General features: G+C 35.1%; 2 protein-coding genes across 2 annotated transcripts in view; both read left to right on the plus strand.

Annotated features, from left to right (window-relative positions):
* Nucleotides 1-3,021: 3,021 nt before the first annotated feature.
* Nucleotides 3,022-14,014, plus strand: LOC113058781 (putative serine protease K12H4.7). The gene is given in 10 exon segments (XM_026226984.1): nt 3,022-3,265; nt 4,237-4,418; nt 4,589-4,821; nt 6,994-7,129; nt 10,279-10,393; nt 11,755-11,956; nt 13,277-13,367; nt 13,492-13,609; nt 13,611-13,692; nt 13,763-14,014. Coding segments are annotated over 10 exon segments (1,497 nt in total). The 5' UTR covers nt 3,022-3,037; the 3' UTR covers nt 13,873-14,014.
* A 1,171-nt stretch (nt 14,015-15,185) lies between these two features.
* The window catches only part of LOC113058783 (glia-derived nexin-like), a 23,955-nt gene continuing 13,877 nt past the window's right edge, over nt 15,186-25,263 (plus strand). Inside the window, exons 1-7 of the mRNA XM_026226986.1 lie at nt 15,186-15,262; nt 18,258-18,530; nt 18,715-18,942; nt 20,842-21,039; nt 21,593-21,791; nt 22,763-22,860; nt 25,117-25,203. Of these exons, the coding sequence (XP_026082771.1) occupies nt 18,275-18,530; nt 18,715-18,942; nt 20,842-21,039; nt 21,593-21,791; nt 22,763-22,860; nt 25,117-25,203 (1,066 nt within the window). The 5' untranslated portion in view covers nt 15,186-15,262; nt 18,258-18,274. The remainder of the gene's footprint in view (nt 15,263-18,257; nt 18,531-18,714; nt 18,943-20,841; nt 21,040-21,592; nt 21,792-22,762; nt 22,861-25,116; nt 25,204-25,263) is intronic.

Below are 25,263 nucleotides of genomic sequence, written 5' to 3' on the forward strand. Positions count from 1 at the left end.
ATGCAGGTGTGGCAAAAAGTTACTTTGACCCCACATACAGCCCGTCCTTCAGCAAACACACACTGTTCTGCATGAGAGCTGACTGATATTCAAAAGGTCAGAGCTGTGACTGATGCAGATAACTAGATCTGCCAGTAGACCAGAGAATAGAGCTGAAGGATCAATCCCACAAAGCTCATGACTCTTATTCTTCTCAGTCTGTCAGTGTCTTTATTTGAATGCACAAAATCATTCACCATTCAAGTTATTCCTCATGTCAAAAATGTCAATTTATCTTCTTTTTGTGGTAAAGCAGGTGTGAAGTTACAGTTTTTTTATTTGTCAGATGAATTCAGATTAAATTTTTGATGCAATAAGTATCAAAAACAAAGTAGTTTAATTAAAAAAGAAAACATGTTGTCGTCAGGTAACATTTAGGCCTACCTTTATTCATGTTTCTAGATATTTTTCTTCAAAACAACTTACAATGAGGAAGAAAACGCAGTTCCCCCTCAGGCAACAGTAACATGAGAAGAGCTGTAATACAGAAGTATGAGTCACAGTCAAACACCAGAGGCAGGTTTAGTGCAGATTTAATTAGATTGCTCAGTGCAGGAAGGTTTTTTGATTGTATGGATTAATGTATAGCTGTCTTTGTTTTGTAAGACTTATATGATGTATCGTTCGTCATTCTAGTTGTTCAGTGGTGGGGATTGTTCATTTCTGAGAGATCAGACAAGATTATATTAAGTGCTATAATGGCATCTGGAATGATATAAACAAAGCATGAGTAAAATACAGACATACACAGTGGTTAGCTGACAAATTAGTTATCTAAGGTTACCAAACGAATTGATTTGAAATAATAACATCAACATCTGTTGTCCTGTAGCCACCCCCCCCCCCCCCCCCCCCTTTTCTCTCTTTGTTGAATGTATTTAATGGTCTTATAGGAATATATGTGTTTATATATATTTACCATATTTTCTATGCTTTAATTGTGCTGTGCGTGTGCATCTTGGATGTGCAACAGTTTAGAAAAGCACCTGGAAGATCAGAATGGTAAACAGGAATCTGAGGAAATATTCCAGCGTCTCCTGGACTGATATCATCACGTCAAATCTAAACAGAAGCATGTTCTCACACACACTGCTTGATGTTTTGCAAATAAACCATTCCAGTGAATGCAGTAAACTTCCATGAGATGAGTGAGACCTGCTGATCAGGCAATGTAATTTGTTAAATTGGCAAATTGATACAACAGGTTTATGAACAGATATATGCAATGAAGATCAAATGAGATATTTGATGACCTTCTCTTTTTAGGGCTATAGCTGTATGGCTTTATCTTTGACACAGATCTGCTGTTGTCTCTGATCACTGAACAATGAGACAGCAAAAGACACTTGGGAGACTTAATGACTTTGAGGGTCTTAATAATGTCATCTTATCCTTTAGTGAATGTTGATGTGTAACTTTTAGTGCAAAATCCCATCTGTCCTGTGTAGAAGGAAATAAATGGTACATTTTCTGGAGAAAATGTGAGTGGTGCATGTAAAATGCAAGTCCCACAATGCTGGAATCGGTTGAAGTGATACATGCAGTTAAAGGGCAACATTTTGCACGTACATGTTAAAGTCTGACAAGTCAAACTTCGTATTTAATAGATTAGACAGAGTTACAACTCACTGAACACTGATTTAGCATTAAATATATTAAGTACCCATGCAGTTAATAGTCTTTTCCATAAATATCGTAGGGCCTGGGACCTTTTAAAAAAAAAAAGAAAAATTAAAATGAAGAATTGAAATTAGGGGCTTAGCCTTTAGATGAATTGCTTCTTATTTTATATGATAAAAATAATAAGTGGATCCTGTTGCAAAACACAAACACACACAACACATCCAGACACTCACATAGTAAGCAAAGTAAAAAGTCTTTATTTTAAGACAGGGCTATATGTTAAAAAAATACACCAACGCCCAAGCAGGCCTTCCTCAGGGTGACTGTACAGTTTCAGGATTTAACCAATAGATGTCTCTTGAGAGTTCAATGATTTCTCAAGCATTCAAAAAAAAAAAAAAAAAAAAAAAAAAAACTTTCACATACAATCCAAGATTAATAATAAAGTGAAAAATCCAATATACTCACAAACAATCCAAAAATAATGCAGTAAAATATATATATACAGAAGTACATTTTTATAAACCTATAGGGATAAATATATCACAATATCACAAATGTTACCTAAAATGTAACTTTATTTGGGACATGCAAAAACATGATTTTGTTCTGAGAATAAACATAAAACATCAGGATTAAAAAGACTTAAATTGAAATAAATAAGGAACATGTTAGGTTAATTTGATGTTAGATAGTAGATTATCTAACATATCAGAATCTCAAAAACAAGAAAATATGTTTTTCTGATGCTTCATGATAATATGTACTATATTTTTGGAAAGACCTAATATTTAAAAACATATATAATTAAAAATTATTATTATTTTTTTTTTTTATATTTTAGAAAAAAATATTAGTCCTAGTGCAAATTACAACAGAATAATTGCAAAATACTAACTTTTTTTTTTTTCACATCTCAAGCTTCAGCTTCTCTAGCACTGGTGTCTGCTTGAAAAGACAATTAAATATAATATTGACTTGAAGAAACACAATTTTACAGTATTAACGGTAGTTTGACAACTACAGACTGTTCATTTGTCAGCAGTATTTAGCGTATTTTTTCTTTATATCGACACGTTTAATTTAATTTAATTTAATTTAATTTAATTTAATTTAATTTAATTTAATTTAATTTAATTTAATTTAATTTGCAATCGAGTTTGCAATCCTTTATTTTGAAATACATTGATGGGTGTTGGGGTACTATGACGAAGGTCTCTTTCAAACCTTTGCCTTTAAAAGGCAAGCATTTATCGTCCGCCTTTTTAAAATTAATATTCATGACCAAAGCGCGGCCTACTTAATATTCATAAGCTCCGACTTTATCGTAGTAGGGAAGAGACGAGCTATCACATGATTATAAACACATGATCACATGACAGAGAATCAGTTCCACTCCAAAATGGCTTTAGGATGTACTAGGCTTCAGAAAGACTCTGTAGTGCTTGTGATAGTTTTGGCGTGTGTTTTATGCGCGCCGTGCTCTGCTCGCTACAGGAGCGCGCGCAGATATGAAGCTCCGCTGGAGTCTGCGGCGGAGGAGCAGTGGTTCATCCAGAGACTCGATCACTTCAACGGGGCCGAGACTCGAGTCTGGAAACAGGTACCTCACTGCACTGAAACATACTGCTGGAGATGCAATAAGACATTTAAATGATGCATAAATAAAATAAACCTGAACAAAATAAAATGAAATGTAAATATAATGTGTTTGTTTTAGGACTGATATATTGCCCAAAACAGAGAATAAATTATTTCTAAAATCTCAAATCTCTCATTCTTTAACCTAAACCTGTTGAAATAAAATAAAATGTAAAAAAAAAAAAAAAAAAAAAAAACGACTAGATGCCAACGTTTCTCATTTGTATTGAATTTATCTTGATGTACTAAAATAACAACTGAAAAAAAAAAAAAAAAAAACTGTGTAGATATATTGACATAGAGAAAAATGACAAAAGCACACTACAAAGTTACTAAAACTTGATAAAATAAAAATGAATATAAAAAAAAAAAATTTAATTAATTCAAAATATGGATAAAAACTAAAAACATACAACAAAATTACTAATACTCAAACGTGTAAAAAAAACAAAAAAAAAACAAATTACTCAATGCATTATGTCTATTATGCTCAGTTATGCACCGAGTCTGCATTTTTTTTATTAACAATAAACTAAACAGTAATATTGTGAATTAGTTTTTTCTTACAGTTTTGTTTGTTTTTTTAATATGTTTTCAAATGTAATTCATGTGATGGCAAAGCTAAATTTTCTCTCTCTCTCTCTCTCTCTCTCTCACACACACACATAGTAGTATCATCATATAGTACAAATCCAAAGCATGTGTGTGTATATATGTATGTATATATTCACAGTGCATATGTGTGTTCTTCAGAGATATTTCGTGTTTGTTTTTTAATATGTTTTCAAATGTAATTCATGTGATGGCAGAGCTAAATTTTCTCTCTCTCTCTCTCACACACACACATAGTAGTATCATCATATAGTACAAATCCAAAGCATGTGTGTGTATATATGTATGTATATATTCACAGTGCATATGTGTGTTCTTCAGAGATATTTCGTGAATGACACCTTCTATAGACCCGGTGGTCCGGTCTTCCTGATGATCGGAGGGGAAGGTCCTGCGAACCCCGCCTGGATGCAGTATGGTACCTGGCTGCTTTACGCACAGAAACTGGGCGCCTTGTGCTTGTTACTGGAGCACCGATTCTACGGGAAGAGTCATCCAACAGAGTGAGTGAGTGAAAGAAAGAAAGGAGAGAATGAAAGAGCGTGCACTCAGGGTTATGAACACTAGATGGCGCTACAAGCCGTTAACTACACACAGGTTCTTTCCACGAGTCTGTCCATTCATCCATCTCTCATTCTGTCACTGATTATTGATTGTTTGCTCTGTGTTTCAGGGACCTGAGCACTGAGAGTCTGCGTTTCCTCAGCAGTCGTCAGGCTTTGGCTGATCTCGCTCACTTCCGCTCGGTTACCGCAGAGACCCGGGGCCTGACTAATAACAAGTGGGTAGCGTTTGGGGGCTCCTACCCAGGATCCCTTGCGGCCTGGTTCCGTCTGAAGTACCCACAGCTGGTGCACGCGTCTGTAGCGACCAGCGCACCTGTTCACGCCACGGTCAACTTCCCAGGTGCGTTACGAGGAATTTAAGTCAACATCAGAATTCACTTTCTGAATACATACTTCTGCATGATTCAAATTTCCTTTGCATAAATGCAAAATTAAGCTGGTTTTATATCTTTTTTCCTTACTTGACTATCCTACCATCCGTCATCTAAAGATGCTTTTCAGCATTCAGTCAGCTCTTGGATAAAACTTAGAAAACAACTTCTAAATTGCAACTCTACAGTTTAGGTTTTTATTAAATTTTGCGTAGAAATACATTGAATTCTGCAATTAAAGTGGATCTCACACACTTTTGTTATCTTGACTTTTCTACTGTTTTAGGATTTTAACCATGAAAAATCACTGTAACATACTGCCTTTATTTCTATAATTTATATTTAAACTAGTGTTTAATAAGATTTGTTTTAATGTTTCTGAAATAAGTCTCTTCTGCTCACCAAGGCTGCATTATTTGATCAAAAAATACAGTAAAAACAGTAATACAGTGAAATATTATTACAATTTCAAATAACTGTTTTCTGTGTGAATATATATTAAAATGTAATTTATTTCTGTGATCACAGCTGAATTTTCAGCATCATTCCTCCAGTCTTCAGTGTCACGTGATCTTCAGAAATCATCTTAATATATTGATTTCCTGCTCCAGAAACATTTCTGATAATTATCAATATCGAAAAAACAGTTGTGCTTCTTCATATTTTCGTGGAAACTGTGACGCATTTTATTTTTCAGAAGTCTTTGATGAATAGAAAGTTCAAAAGAACAGCATTTATTTGAAATAGAAATCTTTTGTAACATTATAATTGTCTTTACCTTTACTTTTGATCAATTTAATGCAAAAATCATCTAGTTAAAAAAATAATAATTAATCTAAACCTAGTTACAACTTACTGCTTTTTACTAAATGAACACAAAAGGAATGTTTAAAATCATATTTACTTAAAGGTACCAATTTAAAAACATAAAATATGAATATAATCCGCATTATACAAAAAGAAACATATGAGAATTTGAAGAAGTGGCAAAAGAACAGAATAGATTTGAAATCTCAAACCTTCACTTTTAATCAATTTAGTGCATCCTTGATGAATAAAAGTATTAATTTCTTTTAAGTATTAATTTTGAATGGTGATGTAAATCTTACACAAACATAAACTAGTATAACTGTAGTATTTTCTCATCTCAGTCGCTCCTTATTTTTTGTTTCCAGGCTTTTTTAATCTTGTCTTGTTTGATCTTTCCCTCTGATCCTCAACCCCCCGTCTCTTTCCTCCGTGTTTCCGAACAGCTGGATGTCACCATGACATCCGAACCACGTTAAAGCAGGACCTTTCACTGACCTGCAGCCACACACACACACACACACACACACACATCATCATCATGACTGTGGACAGCTGAGGGTGTTCATTATGTCTGTTGGGTCATATTTAAAACAACGCCCCCGTACAGACATCAAAATTAAAAATAAATCGAGGGTTAATTATGGCGATGAGCAACTGTCTCTGCAGTGGAGACACGAGATGCATGTCAGAAGAAGCCCAGAGCTCTCCGTCTGTGTGGTTAGATGTCGGCTCAATGTCTGTCCCGCTCCTCAGGATAGTGATGTCACTCTGACCGCTTTCACAGAGCTTTTCATTGTGAGCGGCTCTTAGATCATTGCAGCGCTAGAACAATAGCTTCTCGCATCTCATCGTGTTGTTTAGCGTGTGCTTTGTGTCCAGTCTTTTGCTTGAAACGCTGCTGGATCTTCTCAGTTAGCGCTGGTCATTTCTGTGAGACATGCATGATTACGTCCACAGCTGTTTCTGCTCTCATCCAGTCATCCGAGGCTTTGATAATAAGGCGTTTGGTTTGCAACATTACTTTTAGACCATGTCTAACACTAAACTTCAGCTTATTCATGTGCTATGATGGATGATTCCTTAAAGGAATAGTTCAACCAAAAAATTTCAATTTACTGAAAGTTTACTCACTCTCAGGCCATCCAAGATAAATATGAGTTTGTTTCTTCATCAGATTTGGAGAAATGTAGCATTGCATCAGCGTCTCATCAATAGATGCTCTGCAGTGAATGGGTGCCGTCAGAATGAGAGTCCAAACAGCTGATAACAACATCACAATAATCCACAGCAAAGTGTAATTTTTGTTGTGTAATTTTCTTCTGTGGTTGCAGAATATTTAGAGGTTGTGTGGCGATCGCTGGCGGCGGAAAACCCAGAGTGCCCTCTAGTGGTGAAGAAAGCATCGGACACATTGTTAGAACGACTCAATGATCCGAAAACTTATGACAACATCACAAAAGACTTCAGGTAACTCATGCACTAACAGGTAAACATTTAGAATGCTAAAAAAGTAGCATTTCAGTTTCAAATAAACGCTGTTATATTGAACTTTCTATTAATCAAAGAATCCTGAAAAATAAAATTCATCACAGTTTCCGCAAAGATAGTTGTTTTAAACCTCAATAATAATCAGAAATGTTTTTTAAGCAGCAAATCACTGAAGAAACTGAAGAATAGAGTAATGATGCTGAAAATTCAGCTTTGATCACATAAATAAATTACATTTTACAATATATTCAGTTAGAAATCAGTTATTTTTTTTACTATTTTTACTGTATTTTCATCAAATAAATGTAGTCTGCTTAAGAGACTTATTACAAAAACAGAAAAAAAAAACGTTTGTACCAAAGTGAATAGTGTGCAAACTTAATTGCATTTGTTTTTAGATTTATTTCACTTAATAAACTGAAATATTTCTAAGTTAAACAGAATATTCAGCTGTTTGTCAAGGTTTGGCTTGATCCAACTGGATTTAATGGGATATGGTCCATGATATTACTGTGTATTATTTATATCTCCAAACATTTCCTTGATTACATCAGAAGGAGCAAGGTAGTCATTTTTGAGGAGGAGAAAGTTATTCTTTATTTACATGATTCACAAAGTTAGATTTTAATGTCTTTTTTACTTTATAAGGGCAATAAATAGGAGGTATTCTTTTATTCATGTTGACTTAAATCACTTTTACAAGGATGCATGTTTAAACTACTTGAACTGGGGATTGTATAGGTATGTAATGGCATAGGAACATGAGACGATGTATAAGACATGAGTTCTGGAAGGACTGAAGAGGCCTTTCTGTTGCAGTTGTAACCGCTGGACTGTGACTATCCTGGTGTCAGTGTCCTTCTTAGTTCCGTTTGACTTGGGATGTGTGTGTGTGTGTGATTCCGAGATCCTGGAATGCCGTCTGTGCTCCGTAGCTCAGATGTGGAGCAGGGTCAGTCGTCTCAGCACGACCCTCAGAAAGAAAACACTCCATCTAAAACATCCTTCATCTTTCTCTTCCTTCCGGACCACAGAGTTTCTGCTGTGATGCCTCTGGCTGTGTTAGTAATAGAGTACAAGTGAACTGCATACTATTCCATGCATTAAATATGAATTTTTATAGTGCAGATTCTGTTTTACAGGTGCATTTCAATAAATGAGAATGTCGTGGAAAAGTTCATTTCAGTAATTCAACTCAAATTGTCAAACTCGTGTATTAAATAAATTCAAGTAGTTTAAGTCTTTTGTTATTTTAATTGTGCAGTTTTTGGCTCACATTTAACAAAAACCCACCAATTCACTATCTCAACAAATCAAAATACTTCAAAAAAAGACCAATAAAAAAATATTGTAGTGAATTGTTGGCCTTCTTGATAGTATGTCCATTTACTGTACATGTACTTAATACTTGGTAGGGGCGTCTTTTGCTTTAATTACTGCCTCAATTCGGCGTGGCGTGGAGGTGATCAGTTTGTGGCACTTCTGAGGTGGAACAGAAGCCCATGTTTCTTTGACAGTGGTCTTCAGCTCATCTGCATTGTTTGGTCTCTTGTTTCTCATCTTCCTCTTGACAATAGCCCATAGATTCTCTCTGGGGTTCAGGTCTGGTGAGTTTTCTGGGCAGTCAAGCACACCAACACCATGGTCATTTAACCAACTTTTGGCGCTTTTGACAGTGTGGGCAGATGCTAAATCCTTCTGGAAAATGAAATCAGCATCTACAAAAAGCTGGTCAGCAGACGGAAGCATGAAGTGCTCCAAGATTTATTGGTAAACGGGTGCAGTGACTTTGGTTTTAAAAAAACACAATGGACCAACACCAGCAGAAGACATTGCACCACAAATCATCACAGACTGTAGAAACTTAACACTGGACTTGCAGCAACTTGGGCTACTAGCTTCTCCATCCTTCCTCCAGACTCTAGGACCCTGGTTTCCAAATGAAATACAAAACATGCTCATATCTGAAAAGAGTACTTTGAACCAATGGCAACAGTCCAGTTCTTCTTCTCCTTCACCCAGGTAAGACACCTCTGACATTGTCTGTGGTTCAGGAGTGGTTTAAGAAGAGAATTATGACAGCTGTATCCAAACTCCTTGACACGTCTGTGTGTGGTGGCTCTTGATGCCTTGACCCCAGCCTCAGTTCATTCCTTGAAGTTCACTCAAATTCTTGAATCCAGTTTGCTTGACAATACTCATAAAGCTGCGGTTCTCTCGGCTGGTTTTCTTCCACACATTTTCCTTCCACTCAACTTTCTGTTAACATGCTTGGATACAGCACTCTGTGAACAGCCAGCTTCTTTGGCAATGAATGTTTGTGGCTTACCCTCCTTGTGAAGGATGTCAATGATTGTCTTCTGGACAACTGTCAGATCAGCAGTCTTCCTCATGATTGTGTAGCCTAGTGAACCAAACTGAGAGACTATTTTTGAAGGCTCGGGAAACCTTTGCAGGTGTTTTGAGTTGATTAGCTGATTGCCATGTCACATTATTCTAATTTGTTGAGATTGATTGTTTTTTGTTAAATGTGAGCCAAAATCATCAAAATTAAATGAACCAAAGATTTAAAGGGATGGTTCACTTTGAAATAAAATTGTGGTATGTTTTAGCTTAAATAAATTAATTTTCCATTACATTCTAATTTATTGAGATGCACCGGTAAGAGCAAGGAGCATGGTTAATTTTAATTGTAATTAAGCATGTTTCTCCCCAAGGACCCCAAAATATAAATTTTCATCGTTCTAAGATTTGAAAAAAAAACAGAGCCATAAAAAACATCAAATCTCTCTCACTCTCTCTAATCTATGATATATTTTTCTGATATTTTTCATTATAATTAAGCATATTCTTCCCCAAAATATACATTTTCATCACTTGAGCTGAACATGTTTTCCTGTGACTCACCCACACAATGACCTAATGCTTTCCCAAACTGTTCCCTGTTCTGCTCGCTCGTGCGGGATGCCAGGTTTGATGATGTCATCGAGAGTGTGGGCAGAGTCTTGTGGTCGAGTGTTTAAACTGGACTAGAGTGTGTGTTCCTCTGCAAATTATATGGCGTCCAAATGACGCATTTGTGTTTGAGTGGTCCCCATAAACTGTGAAATCACTTCTCTGTCTCTCAGGTTGTGCTCTAAGCTCCAGATCCAGTCCAAGATGGATTCTGCATATCTTTTGGAGTCCTTGGCTGGGAATTTCATGGATGTAGTGCAATACAATGAGGACAACCGGGCGTTTGAGGTGTGTGAGAGACCGATAAGAGGCTGGATATCTTCAGGTTACCAATAAACCACTGCGCTGCAGAGCAGAAAGATTGAGTTACAGAGAGAGAGAGAGGAACTGAGAGAATGAGAGGAAGAAAGATGGGAAAACACTTCTGGAGATAACAGACATTTATAGTGGGACATTTTTGCAATGTTGGAACCATCTATGAAAATAAATCTTAAAGGAATAGTTCAATCAAAAATGAAAATTTGCTCAAAATTGACTCCCCTTCAGGTCATCCAAGATGTAGATGAGTTTGTTTCTTCATCCGATTTGGAGAAATGTAGCATTACATCACTTGCTCAGCAATAGATGCTCTGCAGTGAATGGGTGCCATCAGAATGAGAGTCCAAACAACTGATAATGTAATCACAATAATCCACAATCTGCAGTGAATGGGTACCGTCAGTGAATTCTAATAAGTGATGCAATGCTACATTTCTCCAAAACTGTTCTGATGAAGAAACAAACTCATCTACATCTTGGATGACCTGAGAGTGAGTACATTTTCAGAAAAATTAAATTTTTAGGTGAACTATTGCTTTAAAGCAGATGTGGTTAACACAACCAAGGAGCAAACACACACTCACACACACAGATTCCCTGGTGTGATCCAAGCAGTGATTGAGTGTGTAAGTGGAATTTGGATTAAGAGGTGTGTGTTTGTAATATGAGTCCAATATCGGAATGTCCTTGGAATTTTGGTTCTGGTTCTGATACATTCCGTCTCACATCCTGATTACGAGAGGCTCCAAGACTTTTGTCCTGAGATGCCTTTTCTCAATTTGTTTTGAGTTTTTTTTATACTATCCTGAATTTTTCAGACATTCAGACATACTATTTTCTTCATGGACATCTTGTGAGATATAAATTGTTGAATTTTTTTTTAATGGTTTATTAGAGCGTAACAATAAGAAAATAAACATCAACAGCAAAACCCAAAACAATGAAACACATGCATACAAAGCATTCCATCAAAAAATTAACAGAAAAATACAAAACATATTTACAAAATATATTTTAAATTTTCCAAAAATTAAACCAATAAATAAATTTAAAATAATTAAATAAATTATAGCAGAAGCACATTTATTATTATGCATTTAGAGTTGCAAATATAAGTAATTAATATAATTAATTTAAATAATTATTTATTAAATGTACTTATTTCAGTAAAAAAAAAAAAAAAAAAAAACATTGAAACATTTCTTTTTGAAACAAGATTTAGGTAAGTCATTAAAATTTGGTTATATATGTATATATGTATGTGTGTGTGTGTGTGTGTGTGTGTGTGTGTGTGTCCTTATTCATAGCTAAGTAAATGTGTGTGTTTTCAGGGCGTGGTGGGCACTAACATCACCATAAAGGTGTTGTGCAGCATGATGCTGGACTCTTCGTTAGGTGAGCCGTACGATCGATACGCTGCTGTGGCTCGACTGATGCAGAGAACATTCTCTCAGACCTGCATAAACACACAGTACAAGAGCTACATCCAGGACATGAGCAACACCAGCTGGAGCGGCCCTGAGGCCGGAGGAGGTGTGTGACTCTGTGTGTGTGTGTGTCACACTAATGAGGGTGTTGACATCACGGGCGTTTCCTCCGTGGAGGCGAGGGTGGCAGTGCCTCCTCAAAATACTGGATGAGGAAAAAATTCTTAGTACAAAAATAAAACAACTGTGATTGGTTCATGCGATAAATCGTGTGTTTGTGCTCGTTTGTGGATCAGTCTGAATGGACTATATAATGATGTTAATGAGAAGTAAACAACTCACACACTTAGACATGACCACTTTGCCATGTCAAAATAACACTTAAAATGGCATGAAAACATGATCTGTGGGAGCATGGGCGTAGAATATGTGGGGGGCGTGCAAGTGTGTTCATGTAGAGATTTGTAAGGGCAAGTGTGAAGAAATCTACATTTAAATGCATAGAGCATGACCAGATGTTTTATTCATATCCAAAACTAGATGATGTGAACATTATAGAGTGCTAAACACTCTCATGCAGTGTATATTTCGCTTCTGGGGAAGTCCAAACGCCTCACAGAAATATGAAACAGGTGAATCTCATGAAAACAATATTAGATTTAGCAGAAGAAATGAAGCCTAATTAATTGACTTATTTGATTTGTTTTGTATTTGGTACTATTGCAATGCAAAGAAGGGTTTTCATGTTTTATAAATGTAATCTGGCACTTTTTATTTATAAAAATCTTGAATTCAAAATCAGTTTTGTTTCTAGAATGTTTATGGCAGTATGAATGAAGTTTTTCTTTCTTGATGTCCAAAATATTGCATATACCGTAAACAAAGCCTAATATGATTACATTTTTATTTAGTTATTTGTTGTTTGATATTTTCATTTTTATTTCATTTTAAATTCAATTTAGATAATTTATTTATTGATACATATTTATTTTATTTACTTAATTTATTTCATTTTTTATGTATTTTTAAATTTTATTTATTTGTTTTGTATTTATTTAGAGAATTCGGTTTTATTTACTGATTTGTATTCTATTTAGTTATTTTTTTTAATTAGGTTTTATTTTTTTGCAATAACCCATTTCATTTGTTTCATGTTTATTTAGTATTTGCTTATTTCATTGTATTTTAATTGTATTTACAAAAATTGTTTTATTTATTGTTAATTAATTAGTTATTGTTTAGTTTCATTTAGTTTTTGCTTTGTACATATTTTATTTTATTCATTTTGTTTTTTTTGAATGAAATATCACCCTGGCATGAGAGACTTTGCAAGATTTATCCTACATAATCTTCATTTGATTCATCAATTATGCTCTTATTACAGTATGAAGCTGAAAATGAAGCTGAATTTAGTTTGTGTGTTTAGGGCGGCAGTGGGTGTATCAGACCTGCACTGAATTCGGTTTTTATCAGAGCACAGATTCACCGAACCAGCCCTTCAGTGGATTTCCCTTACCGTAAGTGTGTGTTTTAGAGTCATCTTGTGTCTGTCATCCTGAGCTTTGTTTGTTTGCGGTTGCATTAAGGGTTAAGGTTTTTTTTGCATTGAACTTTCTTCTTCTCTTCTTTCTCTTTCTTCAGCTATCACTTGCAGCAGTGCGCTGAAATCTATAACCTCAGCACCTCGTTGGACGATGCTATTCAGCAGACCAATGAGGAATACGGAGGATATGACATCAGAACCACTCGCATCGTCTTCCCCCAATGGTTCCATTGATCCTTGGCACGCCCTTGGAGTGACCCAGGACATCACAAGCGACCTTCCAGCTGTCTTCATCAAAGGTGTGTGCCGTCGTCTTTATTGTCATTGATCTGTTTTCTGTTTAATCTCACTGGCTCTGCTCTCGCTCAGGTACGGCTCACTGCGCTGACATGTACCCGGCCCGAGCGGGAGACCTTCCTCAGCTGAGTTTAGCACGGGACCACATCTTCATCCTGCTCCAGAAGTGGCTGGCCGAGTGATGGACAGCAGCAGCAGCCAATCAGGCGCACAGATGTGTGTAACAACCAATCATGATGTTTAATGCTTCTATGGCGATGCAAAGAAGGAATTTTCTTGCTTTAGAAATCCATTTTGGTGGTTTTTATAACAATCTTGATTTCCAAATCATATGCAATTTGTTCCTGAAAGTATGAATGAAGGTCTTTTTTTCTTGATGTAAATCACTTGTGTGTATTGTGCAGCAGTTTCTCAATAAAATAAATTTTATAATGTTGAAAACCTTTATGATTGATTTCATGTTGTGTTTAGGAGTTCTACGTTTTTCTCGCAACTTTGCAATTCTAATTTATTTTTTTAATCAGAGTTGTTTATATCTTGCAACAGAGATTTTATCACAATTCTGAATTTATATCTTGCAACTCTAACTTCTTTTCTCAGAATTGCTGAAAAAACAAACAAACTCAGAATTGCGAGAAATAAACTCACAATTCTGACTTATTTTCTGGCAATTTTGAGTCTACATCTCACAATTTTATTTAAATATTGTAAATTATTTTCTAGCAATTCTGAGTTTAGATTTTGCATTTCAGTGTTTAGATTTAGTTCATATCTCACAGCTCGTCTGTAACTTGTAATTCTAACTTTATTCTCAGAACTGTCATACAGAAATGTAGAATTGTAAGACAAAAAGTTTTTTTTTCATAGTTATATTTCGTTTTTGAGAGAAATGACCCAGTGGTGTTTTATAGAAAAGCAACTATCCATACAAAAATCATACTGTGAAGGAACCATGAATGATTGCGATGTTTTATGGTAGGCCTACTCCAATGATATCCAAAATATTACAAAGATATTATGCCAAAAACCCTCTAAAATAATATATAATCATTTACTAATGTATTCAGGTGACACCCAAGAACGCTTTCATGTGTCACTATGGTACGTGTGCAAAACGTACTTCAGTCACGTCTCTAGATTCCAGTTGCACAACACTTGTGCCAACGTTTTATTGATTTGTGAAAAACATATAATCATCTGCCGCACTAATCATCCTATTCTTCCGCCTGTGTGTCATTTCTTGTTTACATACACGAGTGTTTAATCAAACTCACTCTTGAGGGTGTTTTTGTGCGTGTTTCCTGGAATTCTACTACAGCGAATGTTTGACTTATGAATATTAATTACGTAACGGAACGTTCGGACAAGTGGTTGGACGGCAACCAAGTGACGTCAGAGATTCTTAACATTTTAACGTCTTGAGCGCAGGCGTAATTCATATTCATGAGAAGGCGGAGCCTGGCGCAAAGGACCGAGAGAAATAAACGGAGGCGCAGCAGAACAAACACGGACGCTCGCGGAAGACACGCGTTCTCCATCTGCGTAGCTGAATAATCAGAGGTGCTTTTTCAGGTCAGTGGAGCATATTGCATCTTATTTTTCACTTCATAATCTGTCCAGGTTGTTTTGCACGAAATACATAAGGCATTTGTCACAGCTGTTGAAATTCCTTGGTGTTTGTTGTTTGGTGTTTTATAGATCTAAGGATTCATGCATTCATAAAAACACATGAGGGATGCGGAGGATAATTTGTTTAATGTTTTCGAGTCGTTGACCCCGCCCCCTTTTATGGCGTTATAAAGCCTATAATTAAACACAGTTACTGAAGCTGTTTACCACGAAAACAACGATTTACTCATTCAGGTTACAGAAAACACTGCTTCACTGTCATAAGACTAACATTAGACCAGATCAGATAAGTCAAACTATTATAAGACCAACATCAAAATAGACCAGGGCCAGATGCATAAACTTAAGCTCAATGTTAAGACCGTCTTAAGAACTAGTCTGACCAGCATTCACCAAGAATCATATTTTTCGTGTCTAAATTAGACCAATGAAGGTTTTTATGTAACATCTTATGTAAAAAAAGATGACTAAGATGTAAGACTAGTTCAAGCATTTTATGCAACTGGCCATAGATCAGGTTAACTGGAGCAAATTAGGTGTTTAATTGTTCTAGGACTTTCATTAGACATTAGCTTTAGATCTCAGTTGCCATCCTAAGACTAATATGTATGTATATATAAGATGTTAGATGCATAAACAGCTACTGTGTTAGGACCAGTGTTGGGGAGTTACTACATGTAACAGAATTGCTTAATTTAATTACAAAATAAATATAACTGAAATCTGTTACTGAGAAAGAAAAGTGTAATTTAATTGTTAATGATTACAATGGGGGTGACATCTGAATATGTTCTCACACAGTTACAGATTTGAACCAATGTTTCAAGAGTTTAGGACACAGAATAGGACAAGTGCTGAATTGATTTGAACTCTAATATTTCCTATTTGGGTTTCTGTAACTACTGTATTAAACTATATCTTATGATTTAAAATCTATATTTAACCTCCGAGCAAAAAGAGTTGCTAAAGTCTGATTGTGGCTGCTGTGCTTTAAAATTAAAATATGCTAATCTTAGTTCAAGTAAAGAAGAAAGTGTTTGAGCACTACTGTAAAGTCAACCCATGCCTGCTTTAATGTTTCGAAATGATTAGCACTTGAAAACAAAATAAATTAAATGAAATAGTTTCACTACTCATTACATTTTAAATAGGGTAACTTGCTCTCTGTAACCTTCCAAAGTAACCTTCCTAACACTGGTTAAGACTGCTTCTTGAGAACTAGTTTGACCAGGTAGCAGTCAGCAAATGGTAATCAGTCTTTTTGGATTCAAATTAGACCAATTTACCGTTTTGTGTGACTTTACAAGGTTATGACCAGTCTTGAAGAAAAAAAAGATGAGCATGCAGTTCATGCAACCGGCTCCTGTTTCACTGACTCAGAACGTTCTGGCAAGCTTCTCTCAAAGTTTTATTACCGTTATTAGAACGATTGTTCCAAGTGTCTGGTCTTTAATTAATGTTGTCAAAATGTTAGCAGAAAAACATTATTTATATGTCGTTCATGGAACCTTTATTTTTTTTTAAACATTTTTAGCTGGACATTCTACTAAGGTTTTTTAAATGTTACAACTTCTTTCGGAATGTTTAGAGAACATTTAAAAGTAACATTCACAGAATGTTCGAAAATTGAATTTTTTCATAACCTAACAAACAAAACGTTTAAAAAAAGAGAACATTTTCAGAGAACATTCAGAAATAATGTTTTCATAACTTAATGAGAACATTAGCAAATCGTTCTTAACACATACAAGTTTTAAAACAAACCTCAGACTAAATCAGTTCTGTTTTGAAGGTTTATGAAGGATTGTGTGTCTAATATGTTTTATTGTACTGTAAATGGTCATAATATTTATCAGGATTGATAATTATGCTAAACACTTATAGCTGTGAAATGCACTAATGAATGATTTATCACAACAGCCTGTCAGTGGAGTGATATGATATTACGGAGTAATTTTGATCTATTTTAAGCAGACACACTTTCTGTTGGTTTCTTAAGTACACCATTAAATAATCACAAGAGATTTTCTGCAAGGGACTGTCCTAGCTCTCTAAATGGGGACATTGCATAGAGTTTAAAAAAGTCAGAATTGTGGGAGAAAAAGTTGTCAGTCTCTTTTCATTTTTATTTCACAGTGGAAGCAAAAAAAAAAATATATATTTTTTTTTATCTGGTTAGACAATTATGAGATAAAAAGTCACAATTATTATTATTATTATTATTATTACATATTGGAAATGGGCTCCATAATTACCTAAACCTAATTTTTTTTCTCATTTGTACAATTAAATAAAATTATCTTTATTTATCTTTACATTTTTTGGTCATTTGATTATCTCTCCAAAAGAAGTCTTTGGGAGATTTGCTCAGGTTTTTGTATTTCTGGGTCCAAATTTGTAGGAGGTTCAGTAGGTTCACACACGCACACACACACACACACACACACACTCTATCCTTAATCAAATAAATTCCTGAGCCGCAGGGCTGTGTGACGAGAAACAGAATAGCTCAGGAGTGTGTGAGTGTGTGTGCACAGTTCCAAGAGCCCAGAGGATTGAGGAAAAGTGTGTTTCTTGGAGCCGTTCTTTACTCAAGAAAAAAAAAAAAGAGTCTGTGTCCCAGAAAATCACTGTGCTTTGGAGAATACCGATTAGATCAAGTAAATTATCCATCCATCCGTCGTCTGTCTAGACACTTTTTTTATTACTAAATGTAATTTCAGAGATGCAGAAAGGTATTTAACTTTCGTTTATTTGATTTTGATGAAAAACAATAAAGAATTTTTAACGTACACTGATGAATTGTGAACAATAAGACAGTTTTATCTTTCAAGCAGGGTTGGAACTTTTGTTTTTAATATTTAAGCAATGCAAAGTATGAAGCTGATGGAGTTTTCTGAGCATCTCCTTCATCTTCCCGTTTCTCTCTGTTCTTCAGGTGAGCCGTCTCTCATCATGTTTGTGGCGTTACACGTGTGCGTGTTGCTGGCGGTTTGTTCTTTGAGTGTTTGGGCCTCTCAGTCCTCGTCTTACGGAGAGCGAGGCTCTGATCTGGGCCTGCAGGTGTTTTTGCGAGTGGTCCAGGACAAACCGCAGGAGAATGTGGTCATGTCTCCTCACGGCGTGGCCTCTGTCCTGGGCATGCTGCTCCCGGGGGCTCACGGAAACACTCGCCGCCAGCTACTCACGGGCCTCAAATACAAGAAGACCGGTGAGTGTTTGCACTGGTTTCATTTGCTTCCCTTTAGCATTATAACTCCGTGTGGAATTCAGATGTGATTGATACCTCAAGCCAGAATGAGGTATCATTGGTGGCTAATGATAAAACCTTGGAATCTCAACCCTGTAGATCTTGACATCTTGAATCTCATTTCACGTGTTGATTCTGCTCTCAGGTACATATAAGTTGTTGCGGAAGTTGCATAAGGCCCTGACGACCAAATCCAATGCCGATGTTGTGACGATCGCCAATGCACTGTTCCCCAATAAGGACTTCATCATGAAAGAAGACTTCCTGACAGCCATCAGAGAGAACTTGATGTGTGAGAGTCACGCCATTGACTACAGCGACCCAGAGAAGGCTGCAGAAACCATCAATACATGGGTGAAGAACAGCACTAAAGGTACACCTCGCTTTAACCTCTGACCCCTGCATCTGAAACCCTCACCTCTAGCCTGGATTCATTAAAAAGGGATTTTTACAATACTATATATCTTCAAATTTCATATTTATCTCAGAATAAGCTTTTTATGTTAAATATGTTGTATATATTTATATATATAAATATTTATAGAAATACATTTTCATGGTACTTTTCCATGAATGGGTAGTTTCCCGTTTTTTTTTTTTCAAAGCATTAGAAGCAGTAAATTAGTGGTAATAAATTAGCGGTTTTAGTGGTAAATAATTTTTTTTATCTTAATTAAAAAAAAAGGTTAATCTTAACATTTCCCAAGTGATAATAAGAAACAATTTCTTTAACTTATAGGGAATAGAAGTTTATTAGTAACAAAAAACAACATTTATTTCCAGTATACAATTGGTTTTTTGAGTTTTTTTGTTTATTTATTTATGAATGAATTATTATTATAATAATTATTATTATTACTCTTTAATTATTAATCTTATATATATATATATATATATATATATATATATATATATATATATATATACACAATATAAGCTCTATAAGAAATCTAAATATACAAAAAAGAAACATTTAACAATTTTCTTTAATTTATTGGAAATGTTTAATCACTGAAATCAGCAATCTTCCTTTCTTTCTTGAGAAAAACAACTGAAATCAGAGTTTAAGCTTTATTTACATGTCCCGAAAATTTCAATCTCATACAAAATGAACACAAAATAGAAAACATCTGATAAATTAATATTTCGTTTGATCTCTTGATGTTGTCCTTTCAATGATAGCTTGTTGAAAAAGCCCTATTTTGCACTCTATGGGTCTCATTCATGAAACATTCGTAAATATACGAGTAAATATCTGAGTGATTTGCGCGTAAAGAGAACTTCCCGAAAACTCTTCTCCTGATTCACAAAAACTTCGTAAACGTCAGATGTGATAGTGAAATGTGTGTGTGTGTTAATGAATTCCAATCAGTCGTAAATGGGACGCGCGTGCACGCTCACTCTCAATTACCATAAATCCCGCCTATTAAATCCGACTGACAACTATATATGAGCATCATATTATGACACCAAACGAAGGATTTCAACATGTCTTCTCAAAAGCGACTGAAAAAGAAACATTTCTCAGCTGCAGAAATTGAAGTTTTATTATCAGAAGTTCATTCAAAACGCCACATTTTATTTTCAAGCGTACTAGTGGCGTATCAGGTCCTAAAAAAGGAAGTTTGGCAGCATATTACAGATCCTCCCTTACGAAAAATTACCATGGTTTTATTATAGTAAAACTGTAGTAACCCATGGTTTTTTGGCGTATTGACTCCCATTTGTCTAACCACAGATTTACTACATATAACGTGGTTAAACTGGTTAATATAGAAAAACCATGGTTAATTTGTGGTTACCATGGTTTAACTATAGTAACCATGGTTTTTTGGTTTCATTTGTAGTAAAACCATGGTTAATTTCCGTAAGGGCTATTACTGGCTCTCATTATAAAAGTTAAAAGAAAAACCGTATGTAATTAATATATATAATATTTTTTTTCAAAATGCTGTGTAAATATGTACCCGATTATGAATTAAAATGCAGCCGTATTAATGAGCAAAACGTTCAGACGTTAAACGCACTATTTACGCGTGGCTGGGAGCAGGTGTAGATTTCTTTCGTACCAACTAACATTTGGAAAATACGAACGTTTTAATGAATCCGAAAAGTTACGCCAAAACCACTTTACACGCGATTTACACAAAAATTCGTTCTGCTCGTGTTTCATGAATGAGACCCTATATTTGTATGAATTGGCAATTAATTCTAATATTAATATTATATAAATATATATGATATTTATTCTGCTCTGTGTGTTCTTCATCAGGTCAGATTCCCAGTCTGGTCAATGCAGGTATGTTTGATCCGGCTTTGACTCGGTTGGTGGCTGTGAATTCCATTTACTTCAAAGGCCTCTGGAAGTCGCGCTTCCAAGCCCAGAACACCAAACCCAGAAGCTTCACTGCAGGAGACGGGAACACATACAAGGTCCCCATGATGTCCCAGCTCTCTGTCTTTAACATAGGTGAGACGGCTGCATCAGATATTACACTCACACATTCAATATGGTTGATTAATAAAAGATTTCCCCGTCCCACATGATTCGTGCCATTGTCTGGCTATGTGTGGAACTGTTTTCCAGAGACGGCGATGCAATAAAAACGTGTTCACTTTTTAAATCGCTGGGAACAATTGAGTATTTTAACTTTACAGTTCCTCATAACGCAGCAGATGGGAATGAAATGGTGTAAAATGTGAATTAATTGACCTCTAATGCAAACGCCAAGAGTGTCTAGCCATTGTCAGAAGGATTTAATCCATGAAAACACCAATAAACGTCTGCTGTTTTACTAGTTGTGATATAAGCACTTTACGAGCAGAATAAAGTGTTTTATAGAGCGTACGAGAGGACTGTGTGTATAAAGTTCACTGGGGTGACTGGGATATGATCAGTACACATGCTATTGGTTTTTCAGGAACATTCATATATGCACATAAGCTGAAATGTAGGTGCGTACAACTAACAGTGTGCTGTTTTAGTATTGACTCTTTTACTCTTGTTTTCATTCTGTCTTCAGGTCAAGCAAGCACTCCACAAGGTGTGAAGTATTCAGTGATCGAGCTGCCTTATCATGGCAACAGCATGAGCATGTTTATTGCGTTGCCGTCAGAAAAGACCAAGCCCCTGTCAGCTATTTTGCCGCACATCTCTACAGCGACCGTCCTAAGCTGGACTAAAATGCTGGGCCAGAGGAGGATGCGCCTGCTGATGCCGAAGTGAGATCTCTGTTCTCAATGTTATCCTTTAATATTCACCTGGTCTTTTTACCCTCTGAAACAGTCAGCATCTTTTGTGTGATGCAGTGTTGTTTTTAAATGAATCTAAAGAATAAATTAATATAGAATTTATACATTTGTATAGTATTTATTCAAATTTAATCAATATTAATAATGACCATATTTTTAATTGAATATAGTCAATTGTCCAAATTTATGAGACTTATGAATTTATGAGACTCAAAGTCATAATAAGATAAAAATAATCACATTCTAATTTTTGATAAAATAGATTTTTATCTCATAATCAGGACTATGTATGTCATATGTTTGTTTTATTATAATTTAGTACGTCATAATTATATTTTTCTATCATAATAATGAATTATTATTCAATCATTTTGACTATGTCAGTGACTTTTCTATCTCAGAATTATGACTCCATATTACTCAGTTTGAAATAAATGTGATTTTGAAAAAATGTGATAATAATTTTTGACTTGGAATATATAATCATTTGGAATTTTTAAGTCATAATGACTCTCATATCTTATAATTTTGACTTTTTGTATTATGAGATAATCTTATAATTATGACTCAGTATCATATAATTTTGAGTTTTTATATTATTATGAGATAATCTTATAATTATGACTCTGTATCTCATAATTTGATTTTTTTTTGTCATAATTTTGAGAATCTTATAATTATGACTCAGTATCATATAATTTTGAGTTGTTATATTATTATGAGATAATCTAATAATTATGACTCTGTATGAGTCTGTTGACTTTTTATCTAATATCTATATTTTATATTTCATCTGTATTTTAATGGCCAAAAATTGTTTAGGATTTGTAATAGATTTAGTGTTAATTTCAGTTAACAATAACACAATTAATTAACAACACCGCACTGTTATGATCTCTACTGAGTCTGAGATACTTGCCTGTCTCCTCTTCTTCGAGTAGATTCACAGCTGAGGAGGAGGTAGATTTGGAGGGTCCTCTCACAGCGATGGGAATCAAAGACATCTTCAGTCAGAACAAAGCTGATTTCAGACACCTGAGTGAGTGACAGCTGCACTTTCTTCATGAATTCATTAGATGTGCCTAGTTTTGTATTTGACCGAGTGATATCATTGGCTGTTGACTGTGAACTTGAGTTGCATGATTCATGTCTCTCAGTGGAGTGTAAAAGTGCACTGCTCACCATCCAGAGAGATAACTCTCCTCAAAGCCTGCGCTGTATTACCATATTTCATGCTCTAACTTTAACCTGAATTACCGCGAGCAGTGAATTACTGTGCCTTTTCATTTTCAACTATAAAGAAATATCATAGCTCACCCAGAAATTAAATCTATCGTCACTTACTCAAGCACGCGTTTGTTAGAAACTCAATGGTGACACAAAGGTTTTTGAATGAGTAAATGATGACAGAACTAGCATTAGACAGGATTTAAAGCCATTAACATTCTTAAACTTGGGCTTTTGTTCTTTAGAAAAGCTGGATTCGTTTAGCAAAGGCAGAAATTCAGTGTGATGGAAGTCCATTTCAACTACAAGATAAATTATAATTATGACATAAAGATTAAATTATGCCCTAATTATGAAATTGTAAATTCAAAATTATGACATAAGTAAAATGACAAATTCAAAATGTCATAATTTTCTTTTTCACTTATCATTTCTATGTTTTGACAAGTGACTTTCTATCTCATAGTTATGCCCTAAGCCCAGTTCAGGCTACACGATTTTAGCCCGATTTTGGCCCAATCTATTTGATGTAGGATGTCGTGGGGATTCATAATTTTTACAACGGAGGAAATGTTTGTGTAATTATGGAACAATACGTCTATGCATTTATGATGTTGTCTTGAGGGTCTACTGTGACTTGTGTGCGATATATATTGTCTGCAAAAATATCGTAATTGTTGTTTTAACAATGTGCAATTTGACATTATCGAGTATGTTGCAAAAACCAAACAAAACACATACGAAATGCACGCATAGATTACATGATGAAGTCTAATGGGTTAAATGGGTTAAATTTCGAGAGTTTTATTTCACTGCATGATTCAGTCTATTAAAATGCATTAAGAAAGATCACAATATTCAAGATATGGGGGCTGAAAATTAACTTGATTTAGTTAAAAATCACACAAAGATTCTTCTTCTTTTTTTTTTTTATAATAATAATTTTTATACATCAGTTCAATAAACAATAAGTTAATATTAAGAGACTTATGCTTTAGACACCATATTGTTAGTTTTTTGCTGTCTTTCGCAAAAAAAACGAAAATAATTCCAAACCGCCACAGAACAGTTTTGCGTCTCTGGGCAACAAGACGATGATTCGTTCCTAAATGAATCAACCTTTTAAATGATTCGGTTCAATCGCAATGACTCACTTGTTTAGAGTGACTTGCTGCCACTTACTGGTGGATTTAATTTCAAATTTCACATTTAAACTCTAATTTTTTTTTTATAATTTCAAACATCGGTATCTAATGTTTTATGTTTAAAATATCAAAACATTTGTAACTGCAGGTTAAAGCACTCCATGTCCCTCTGAGCTGAATTAAATAGTGTGTAAATGCCACTTCAGGTGCAACTTCTGCAAAGATTAGTTTTGTTGATACTGGTTTCATTTGTTTGGTAACAGCCTAAATGTCTAATTAACCCAATTGACTCATTTAAATGTAACAATTTGACTCAAGAGAGAACAGAATGATGAATATCAAAAACTGCAGCTGTCCATGGTAGTCAGATATCAGCACAATAACACACTCCGCAAAATATCATCTAATTATCTAAAATATTGAGATATAATCTACAATATCGCATACCCCTAAGTTTGGCTTTATATCTCATAATTATAATTATGAGGTACATATGTCTTATAATTAGAACTTAGTATGACATCATTTTGATTTTGTCATAATTTTCGTGTGATTCACTCAAAACAATTTTTTGTTGTTTTTTTGAGTGAATCAACCTTGAAAATATCAGAAACTGCCAAAAGAATGACCATCTGTGGGGAAAAACAAAAAACGATAGAAGCAAATATGAGAATGTACCAGAGCACAGAGACAAAAACACTATAAAGGAAGATTCACATCAGCTAGAGGAAGGAAGGAAGTGGTTTTGCAACCAATGTATGCAATAGTGTTTGAGATGAAGCGAGCAGAAATACTATCTCGAACCTTACCTGCAGCTCTGGCAGTCTGAAGTGTTCTGTCGCCCCCGTGTGGCAGTCTGGTGTAATCGCATGCGTCTGTGTGCTGAAGATACAAAGACTTCTGTGTTTGTGTGTGTGCAACAGGTTCAGAGTCGGTCTATGTGTCCAAAGCTCTTCAGAAAGCCAAAATAGAGGTCAATGAGGATGGAACCAGAGCCTCTGTTGCCACCAGTAAGTTACTGTGACACACCATATCCTCTGTTTTTAAGTTATTAAACTCACTGGACGACC

The sequence above is a fragment of the Carassius auratus genome, chromosome 40 (assembly GCF_003368295.1).
Source record: "Carassius auratus strain Wakin chromosome 40, ASM336829v1, whole genome shotgun sequence".
NCBI lineage: Eukaryota > Metazoa > Chordata > Actinopteri > Cypriniformes > Cyprinidae > Carassius > Carassius auratus.